The sequence below is a fragment of the Rhincodon typus genome, chromosome 3, assembly GCF_021869965.1.
Source record: "Rhincodon typus isolate 14 chromosome 3, sRhiTyp1.1, whole genome shotgun sequence".
NCBI lineage: Eukaryota > Metazoa > Chordata > Chondrichthyes > Orectolobiformes > Rhincodontidae > Rhincodon > Rhincodon typus.
In genome coordinates, this window is record NC_063334.1 from 92,205,050 (window position 1) to 92,215,742 (window position 10,693).

Sequence of the window (10,693 nt, forward strand, 5' to 3'; positions counted from 1 at the left end):
AAACTTGGAAATATTACAAATTGGTAATTGACCCCTACATTCAAATCATTTAAATAGATTGTGGACGGTTGCAGCCCGTACACTGATCCTTTGCAGTACCCCAGTAGTAACAGCATGTCATTCTTGTGAATAATCCATTTATTCCTACCAGCTGCTTTCTGTCTATTAACCAATTCTCACTCCATGTTACTATATTACCCACATTTCTAAGTGCTGTAATTTTCCTCACTAGCCTCCTGTGTGGGACCCGATCAAAAGCCTTCTGAAAATCTAAATGCACCACATCCACTGGCTTTCCTTAAAATAGAGAACAAAAATATTTTATGTTGAAAGAAAGTAAATGGTGGTCAAAATCATGAGCTTGCATCTTGTTCAGCTTCAGGCACTAACTTGTTTCAAACTTCACGGGCTTGTGTTTCTTGAAACTGCGATTTGAACATGTCTTTCCAAACACTTTGCAGCCGAAGAAGCACTTTTGAAGTGTTGTAATGTAAAACTTAATGGTACATTTTAAGGACAGAAAATGATTTTAGAGTAATTTTCTGGTAATATTTCTTTTGGCTATATGTTGATTGACATGTTCCATACTTGTTCTGTTGTTTAGTGTCATATTGTATCAGTTAGAAACTTCAGGAAAACATCTCCTAGGGTGACAAAAATTTGCAAATATGCACATATCACATCTGAAGTGTGATACATTACCTGTGATGAACAAAATTACACCAGACCAACAAAGACTTGCATTTATTTGGAGATTTTTCACGACCACTTGACATTCCAAAGTTCTTTACAACCAATGGTCTACTTCTGAAATATAGGACTGAATATTTTCAAAAATATTATACATTTCCTCTTAAATGTCTCAATTGAAACTGCCTCCACCACACTCGGGCAGTGCATTCGAAATTCCGACTACTCTCAGAATGAATAGGTTTCTCCTTATGCCTCTGTTGCTTTTCAGTCATCTTAAATTTGTGCCACCTTGCTCTCTATCCTTCCATCAATGGGACCTGTATTTTTCCTAAGTATTCTGTCCTTGTGATTTTGAATACCTTTACTAAATTTCCTGTCAACTTTATTTAAAGAAAAAGAGTCCTTAACTCCACTGTGCCTTATCCCAACTGAAGTTCCTTATCACTGAAGCCATTTTCATGAATCTTTCCTGCACTTTATCTTCTTTTTTGAAGTGGAGTACCCAGAACTGGAAACAGTACTCCACTTGAGACCAGATCAGAGTTTAATACCAGTTTACATAGCCTCTATGCTTTTGTATTCTGTGACACTCTTGAAATATAGGATTTTGTATTACCTTATTAATCACTGTCTAAAGTGTCATCTTAAGTAACTCATGCGCACAAACTCTGGTCCCTCTGATGTAAATACTTCAAATCCAAAATAAAAACAGAGAATGCTGGATACTCAGCTTGTAATGCAACATTTGTGAAGAAAAACATAGTTAACATTTCAGAACTGGTATACTAAATCTATTTCTCTTACAGATGTTGCATGACCTGTTGAGTAATTCCAGCACTTTGTGTTCCATACATGTTCTGAATGCTCTAAAACAACACTTGAAAGTTCTCTGAGCCAATGAAATGGACTGCTGACTTGGAGGTTAATACTACATTGTCACTTGATTTTTGGGTCTGTTAGTATTTTAAGCGAGTGAAGAGCAGAATGTGAGCGGATGTATTGTGCAAACACTGTGTCCATCCCCAACAGGCAGATGCAGTGTTACGAGGGTAGGGTTCTTTTCCGCTAGATTTGATCTGCACCTTCTTTGATGCAGGCACCCGCCTGGGATGTTGCTGAATGTAACATCAGAAAAGCACTGTAACCATGTGTATGGGAAACTCTCTGGATTTGCAGCATGACCAAATAGAAATACTTCATATAGGTATTGGCATTTCATGTGTGAATAATGTAATTCACACTGAAGTAATTGTATTTTTTTTCTATTCCATGTTTTTTAAGAAAAAATGCATAACCAAGGAATTTTACTGATGTCATAAACTACGAAAGGTTTAAATGATTTACAGATGTTAGAATTCCAAGATTTAAATTGGCCTTGATGTTCTCTTGATTTATTCACTGGAAGTGGGTGTCATTAGATAGGTCAGCATTTGTTGCCCATCTGTAATCTTAAGAAGGTAATGGTGAGCTGCTTCCTTGAAAGCCTGCAGTCGATGCAGTTTAGGTACATCTACAGTGCTGTCAGGAAGTGCTGTTTTAGGTTATAGGCACACTATGTATGTTAAAAGTATTTATGTAGCTTTCTTTATTATGCTTTTGTGTAATCTTAAAAAATGAGTTTAATGAGCAGCCCTCTTGATCAAGGACAAAGGGCACTGCATCAGTTATAATACTGAACTTGATTGTGCACTATTTTGTCTCCCCTCTAATACAGTTTTTGTAGTATACCACATTTTACGAGTAGGTTTCTAGTGTTGCAAACTTTAAAACTAGGGATTTGAGCCAACAATTCACGATAGTTGCCTTTTGAGGAACATTGAGAGAATGCTGCACTGTGACATACTTCAGAGATGTTCCATCTCCTTGCTCAAATGGATGTACCCCATGGGACTAGTCAAAGAAGAGCAGAGGAATTTAGCTGTGCACAAATTAGTTGTCATGTTTCCTAAATTAAAATGGTGACTACTCTTCAGACATACTACATTGGCTGTGAAGCACTTTGGAGTGCTCTGAGGCTATTGATGGTGGAAGATAGATGGTCACTTGGGCATGGACCAGAAACCATTTGAGATGACTAAGAACGAATGGTATCAAGAAAGGACAAAAAATTAAGAAAAATGTTCTGGAAAAAAAATTTACCTTTTAACCAATTTGAATGACTGAATTATAATGCCAAATACCTATATCAGAGTAATAGTTCTTTAGAAAAGAAAGAACTTGCGCTATATAAAGCAAGTTCTTTCTTTTCTAAAGAACTATTACTCTGATATAGGTATTTGGCATTATAATTCAGTCATTCAAATTGGTTAAAAGGTAAATTTTTTTTCCAGAACATTTTTCTTAATTTTTTGTCCTTTCTTGATACCATTCGTTCTTAGTCATCTCAAATGGTTTCTGGTCCATGCCCAAGTGACCATCTATCTTTCACATGTCTCAGCAGTAAGTGTTGTCAGACTATTGATCTGAACTGGTAATCATAAGTCAGCTTGATTTTGACATTCACATGTACATATTTTCCTGCAGAGGGCAAGAGTAATAATCAGACGAGGAATTGTTGCTAATTTCTCCCCCTTGCCCAGTATGGATGTATTGAGACCAGTACTAGCATCTGGTTGTGTGGATTAATTATGTATGGAGCCAGTCTATTGTACGTTTGATTTTAAAAAAAAAAAAGCTAGTGCTATGTAGCACAGATTAGCTGATTTTATTTTAGACATGGGTGTAAATACAAGGAAGTTCATGGTTCTTCTTCATTAGCAGATCATATTGACTGCATTTCGGATGAATATTGAGCACTAAATTCCTGATGGCTGTTGTTTTGCAGGGACCCCCTGGTGGTGGAGGGCCTCCAGGAACTCCAATCATGCCTAGCCCAGGAGGTAAAAATAAGTTACCTTGCTTGCTTTTGTTTGCGTTTGCCATTCTAAGATATTGCTGCATTTGATGAATAATGAATGAATTCTGTGCTGCCTTCTGGACTTCAATGGCAAATATTGAATCGAACATTTTTAGATTTTATACCCAAGTTGTTAGATTACCTGACTACGAGGACTCAATGGGAAGTAAATGAGTGCCATTTGCCTTAATTTTAAAGATTTATTGCTGCCAGAACATAGCATTTTGTGAACATTTTGAATAAAAATTTATTCATTTTGACTTGAACAAGTACCATAAGAGGTAAATTTGTCATTTTGTTCGAAGTATTAGGCTCCATTTTTTGATCACGTGCCCATTGCAACCACTGGAGAAGCGGAACACTTTCTTGTTGTCGTTCTCACATCTGAAAAATACTTATTATTGACTCCTAGCATTCCGTCTTTGTGGAGTTTACCAAGCTCCCTTACCAGTAAGCATAATCTTACTGACAATTATTTTGAAGTGCCGAAGTTCAACTCGTACTGACCAATCAACTGTTATTTCACAAGAAGTTCTGGTCGAAAAGGTCAGTTGTTAAACTCATGCAGGTGTCACAAGAGTTTGAGAATGGAGTTATCAACAGGGACATGTGCACTCCAAAAGAGCCACACTCTCAAAGATTTCACTTAGATTTTACAACTGATCTTCCTTTTTCGCAAACTGGCATTCTTAAAGCAAATAAAAAGCTAGTCTAATGGTGACGATGTAATGATCCACTGGGTTCACTAACGTCCTTCAGGGAACAATATATGATGTCCTAACCTGGTGAGAGCTATATGTGACTCCAGAACCACCACAATGCAATATGCTCTTAACTATCCTCTGGCCAATTAGGGATGGGCAACAAATGCTATGCTAGTCAGTGACATCCACATCGCAACAATGAATGAATAAAAATCATAAATTGAAAGCAAGCATGGAAAAGCATACAGTTGGAAACTCAGTTCATAAAAACAAACATAATTGCACATATAACAGAATCTTGCAGACTCCCATTGACAGTTTTGCAAGTTCATCTCCCAGCCACAACATCACTGTAATTTTACATGGAGGGATTGAGAGCTGAGACTGCTAACCCACACATGCCATAATGAAGGCCCTTGAATGACCAGTTAAGGGCCACTCCTCACTCTGGCCTCAACTGTGATGCTGAAAGGAAGGTTTCAGGGCTGCAAACATGCAGGTTTTCATTCTGTTTGGACCTTTTACAGCAAAGAGAAAGAGCTGGGCCTCGGGGCTACCTCCAATTAATGGTCTCCTTTGCACAACAAGCAACACACCACAAGATAGAGTTCTGCACAGCTTTGATCCACCCCTCTCTCTGGGGTCGGGCAAGAGCGTTTGGTCATTGGGAGTCAGGGGTCAAGTCAGGGATGGGGATTGGAGGGATGCAGAGGATGGTGGTGGAGGTGCTGTTGAGAGCAGGAGAGTTGGGGTATTGGCTATGGGAGTCGGTGGGTCAGAACCTGATAAACTTTGGGCTAGGGTGGGAAGCCACATGCCATGGTAGATGAGGTGGGATGGTAGATGCAGGGATGGGTGCCCATGGCGTTCAGGCAGGAAACCAGGGAATGAAGTCAGTAGTTACTTATGGGGGTCAGTTTAATTAGTTATCCAGGAGTTAGAGCAGGTTCTATTCTGCCTAATATTTACTGGCTAAATATTCAGATAAATGAGTCAGAATCATAACTGTCTGACTCCAACCAGGCTTTTTTGGAAGGTTCTAGATGCAGATAATTGCCCATCAGAAGTTTGTTTCCTGGACAATTTCCACAGAGTCGGCTGCTTTAAGATTTCCACATGTAACTCCAATTTTCACTTCACTGACAGCTGTTCCTATCAGAAGATCTGGGTCAATAATTCAGAAGAACTGGCACCGACACTTCTAAAAAACTATCAGTTTGAGGGATAGAGGATTTGGTCTGAAACCTATTTTTAAAGTTTTAATGAGGACAATTATGAAATCGGAGTAAATTGGCAAATTAGAGTAAGGGATAAATGAACAGAGATAAAGTGTCAAATACTAAAGGGGATATTTCAGAATACACTAAATGAATATGTTCTAAAGCGCAAGACAAATTCCAAGTGATGGATCAACCATCCATGGTTAATTAGAAAAGTTAAAGGTAATATCAAACTTTTTAAAAATGCCTATAATTGTGCAAATAGGAGGCAGGTCAGAAGATTAGACAGAACAAACAAAATAGGAAAAATGGACTAAAAAATTAAAATGGATGTAAAAATCAGAGTGAGAGAAAATGAGTCAAAATATTAAAATGGTAAGAGTTTCTCAATTTTCAAAAACAAGTTAGTTAACAAAGTGAAAATTGGTCCAATAGAAAGTGAGTCTGCAGAACTGATATCGGAAAATAAGGAGATGGCAGATGAATTGAACAATTTTTTTTGTATCGACCTTCACTATAAATGGTGCAAGTAATGTGTGGTGTGCTTTTGGGACCTCAACGATATATGATTTCTATAAATGACATCGATGAAGGAACAGAAGGCATGGCTATCAAAACTGCTTTGATGAATTTTGCGCACATGATGGGCCAAATGGTCTCATTGTGTGCTGTAAACATTCACGAGTGTATAGATGTGAGGATGGCATAAGTAGGCTACAAGATATTTTAAGAAACTGGGTTAACTAAGTGGACGAGTAGCTGGCATATGGAGTATAATGTGGAAAAATATGAAATTGTCTATTTTGGCAAGAAAAATAAACAAAAACATATTATTCAAATGCTGAAATACTCTACAGCTTCAAAATACAGAGGGATCTGGGTAACCTAGCACATAGTACGCATGTATAGCAAATAATTAGAAAAGCTTGTAAAATGTTATCATTTATTACGAAAAGAATTGAATTCAAAACTAGACAGATCAAGTTTCACTTATACAGGGCACTGGTGAGACCATATCTGGAATACTGTGTACAGCACTGCTCACTTTATTTGACGGAGAATGTAAATGAGTTGGAAACAGTTCAGCCTGACACCTGGTGGTTGTCTTATGAGGGAAGGTTGAAGAGAGTAGGCGAGTATCTACTAGAGCTTTGAAGAGTAAGAGGTGATTTGATTTTAATTTTTTTTTATTTTGTAGGACATGTGAGTCGCTGGCTGGCCAGCATTTATTGCCTGTTCCTAGTTGTCCTTGAGAAGGTGGTGGTGAGCTACCTTCTTGAACCACTGCAGTATAATACACTGAAGTCTTAACAGGATGATGTGGGAAGGATGTTTCCTCTTATGGGAGAAGAACTCTGGGTCACTATCGCTGCCTCGAAATAGGAGATGTTGTTTAAAAATATTGGGTCATCCATTTAAAGCAAAGCTGAGGCAAAATTATTTTTCTCAGGTAGTCATGAGAGTACGGAACCTGCTTTCTGAAAAGGCAGTGGAAGAAGAACGGTGGATAGATTCTTAGTAAAAAAAAAAAAAGGTGTGAAAAGTTATTAGATTGGTGAGACTGTGGAATTGAGGTTACAATCAGATCTTATTGAATGCTGAAGTAGGCTTGAGGAACCAAATGGCCTACTCCTGCTCCTTGTTTGTATGTTCGAAGGGGAAAGGGAGCAATTAGTTAACAGCAAAAATCAACTATACCCTGAGCACTAAAAGAAGCAGTTATTGGTTTATTAGTCACTTAGTAGTTTCTTTGTGATAGTAATTAAAAAGACCTCTGGAAACATGAACTTATAGTGATGTTTGTGTTGTGGTTTGCGGCACTGCTTCTCAAAGTATGGACTCTATGCATCCAGGAGCAACCTCAATTAAACCTACCAGATTTATCATAAATATAATGTTTCTTTAATTTTGATTTTATCTTTATAAAATTGGTAAAGTTTCCACATCACCAGATGCCTCAGGTGTACTGATTGGTTCTAACGTTGTCCTGATACCCCCTCACCGAATTAAAATTAATGGCAATATTCATGATCCTCGATTGAAAGACTCTGCTGTTTTGCACTGCCTAATGGCTCCAGCCAGGAGGTCCAGTGTTAATGAAATACTAATCGATATAGAGGCCATCCCTGTAGAGTACATTGTCTACGCTTGGAAGAGATTCGAGGAAAGTCCATCTGCTGCTGCTGAAGCTTGGCAAGTAATACAAGTTTTTCCAAATCCCTTTAATGAGGGCTGGACTTGAACCAAATTTGTAAACTGAGAGTGGGAACATCTCTGCTTAATCTGGTCAAACTCATTTTCTAATCAATGAATCATGGTTTCTGTTGTGTTTTATCCATCCCCTGCTTTCCATTTTTTTCACTAATGTCACTTTCATCTACCTTTTCTAGGAAGTTCTTCCCTTTTTTTAACATTCGGAAGTACCTAGCCTCATGTCTCATTGTCAGGTTTCATCCTTCCCTGTATGCTAAGTATTTCTGCTTCAACTGCTGAGCCTTAACTACTTCAATAAGAATTAAATGTTCAGAAAATTTAAATTATGAATTGAAAAATAATGTCCATGAATGACATTAAATACAATCTGTAAATATAGACTTTTTGCTATTTATATTGACTCAAAATCAAACCAAAAGGCTGTAGAACAGAACCCTACAACACATTTACAAACCTATTTTGATTATGTCATAATAATTTGACAAGGTGTGAAGTAGGGCATAATAGATTTCAAGAAGTGCACTAATTTATGTTGAGTGCTTTCACTTTATCGCTGCCATTAATTTTAGTCTATATCCATTAAAAAGGCCGTGCATCTAGGAATTGAAAGGAGAATATAGTAAAAAGGGAGCTTAAACTTAATGGATGCAAACTAACGGTAGAATTATCTGGACAGCCAGATAAAAAAATTCTAGGAAACCTAATCAAAACATCAGGAAGCTTATAATACTTACACAATAAATCTTTACAAATAAAACTTTACAAAAATATCAGACATCTTGAGCAGTAAGAGTAATTCTGTGGAAGGCAGATTACTAAAATCTATATTCACCATGCTACTACTAGTGAACTTTGCTATATGCATGAATAAGTTGGAATATAAGCCAAATAATGGAAGATAAATTAGTGGCATTGGAGAAGTGATTTCTGAGACATAATGGTGGGGATTAGTTGAGTAACGCATCCAACTAAAGAGTTTTGTTGCAAATGGACACATGAAATGTTGTTGCAGTTGGTCACCAAGAAACATCCACCATAATTTAGTCACATACTTAGGAGAAAGGAACTATTACATCACTGTGACTGATAAAATTGAGAGCAGCTGAGCAGAGGGAGACAAAGGAGGAAATACACTGACAACGAAGAAGGCAGAACAGATGATGTTTCAAGTACAACACTATGATGTTGGTTGTAATCAAGGACCATGAACATTGGAGAGCCATTATTTTATCGTAAACATTAGCAATTCATTATAAATGTTGTAGCACTTGAAAAAGACAAGACTTTGGGCTCAGAGTTGGGAACAGGGTGAATGGAGCCTGAAAATACCAGCGCTGATTGGTGTGCTGGTTTCCCAGTCCCATTCCCTGCTCCTTCCATTTTTTTTTGTTTTTGCTTAAGCAGGTTCTGAACGGGGGTGCCATCTGCCCCCACAGGGCAGATGGCCAGTCTTGAGAACCTTGTTAAGATCTTGAAGGAAACTCAATTTGATTCACTCCAGTGTTGCAAAGCTCTGGGAGCAATTTAACTGCCTGGTGGCATGTATCTAGGGGCAGCCCACAGAACCAGCTCCCAATGTTCCAGGAAGCTCATTCCCATCTGCCTGGATGCATGCAGCCAGTTACTGTAACGGGAAGTCCGACCTTCCCTCCTCCACTGCCCCACCGACATACAGAATACTGTTTTCATAGTAGTGGTCTATTGTTTTTTTCTCTGCTTTCTACTTTAAGCTTTGAAAAGGTTTGAAAAAGCTTGTCTCCATGTTGAAACACAGTCACAGTTATTTACCCTTCATTGCAGCCTTCTGTTCCTGACATGTTCTAACAGTATGCAATCACTGCATGGCTTTTGAACTACAGTTTATATTTCCTTAGCATTTTGTTTTAACAAGGAGCTAATTGTTTAAGCATTGTTTACACCATTGCTTTCCAGTTCTTGTCCTTTTTTTTTCTCTGTACAGCAAGTACTTTCAAGATTGGTTCCTTCCTTCAGTATCTTTACCAGTTCTTTTATCACCCACTGCCTCAATTTCCTAAAAGATTCAAAACTTTTTGGATCTGTTTTCATTGTTCTTCATCCTTTGCCACTAATTTGGAGATCATATCGCAAATTTCTCATTACGAAGCTAGTTCTCTGTACTTGGTAACCAAGGAATGACTGAAGATTGAATCCCATTTCAGTACTTTGTTAATTTGTTTACATATAGCAAACAATTAATACTTATACTACAGAAGCATTATGGACCAACACTTGACAGCCAGCAACATAAGGAGATATTAGGCCAAACAGCCGAAAGCTTGGTCAGAAAGGTAGATTTGAGGTAGAACCTTATCAAGAAAAGTAGAAATACGGAGATGTTTACGTTGGGAATTTCAGAGCTTAGGGTCTTTGCAGCTGGAGGCTGGCCATCATTGATCGTCCAATTAAAGTACGGGATGTACAAGAGACCAGAACTAGATGAGCGTAGTTTTCTCAGAGAGTTGTCAGGTTGGCAGAAGTTAGGGATAGGGTAGGTAGAGGCCATGCAGGTTGAATGTGGAAAACTATGAGGAGTGCATTGGAATAATGAAATGTGAAATTAATCAGGGCACGAATGAGAGTTTCAGCAGCAAATGAGCATCTACTACTATCGTTATTCCTGAGAGATGGACAAAGCAATAAATTTGTATACTAGCACCATAAATGTCCTGTGATAATCTGTGAAAAATCACAAGAATTTTTAACGTGTTGTATTGCTGATTATTTCAGATTCAACAAACTCCAGTGAGAATATGTACACAATGATGAATGCTGTACCTCCTGGGGCCAGCAGGTCTAATGTAAGTGAAACAAGCATGAACTTTTAATTTAATTCCAATTTTAATACAAATCTTCCAATTCATTAGATCACCAAGATGTGAAATGTGGACTTGTGCTCAAGATCCACAGTATATGAGTGGCAATTTTTATCTTCTGGGTATAACAAT

At 37.9% G+C, this 10,693-nt stretch overlaps 1 protein-coding gene across 1 annotated transcript in view; it reads left to right on the plus strand.

Moving 5' to 3' along the window:
* LOC109914713 (single-stranded DNA-binding protein 3-like) overlaps window positions 1–10,573 on the plus strand; it is a 47,643-nt gene extending 37,070 nt beyond the window's left edge. The window contains exons 10-11 of the mRNA XM_048593763.1: window positions 3,518–3,572; window positions 10,476–10,573. Coding sequence (XP_048449720.1) covers window positions 3,518–3,572; window positions 10,476–10,573 — 153 coding nt within the window. The remainder of the gene's footprint in view (window positions 1–3,517; window positions 3,573–10,475) is intronic.
* The last annotated feature ends 120 nt before the right edge of the window (window positions 10,574–10,693 follow it).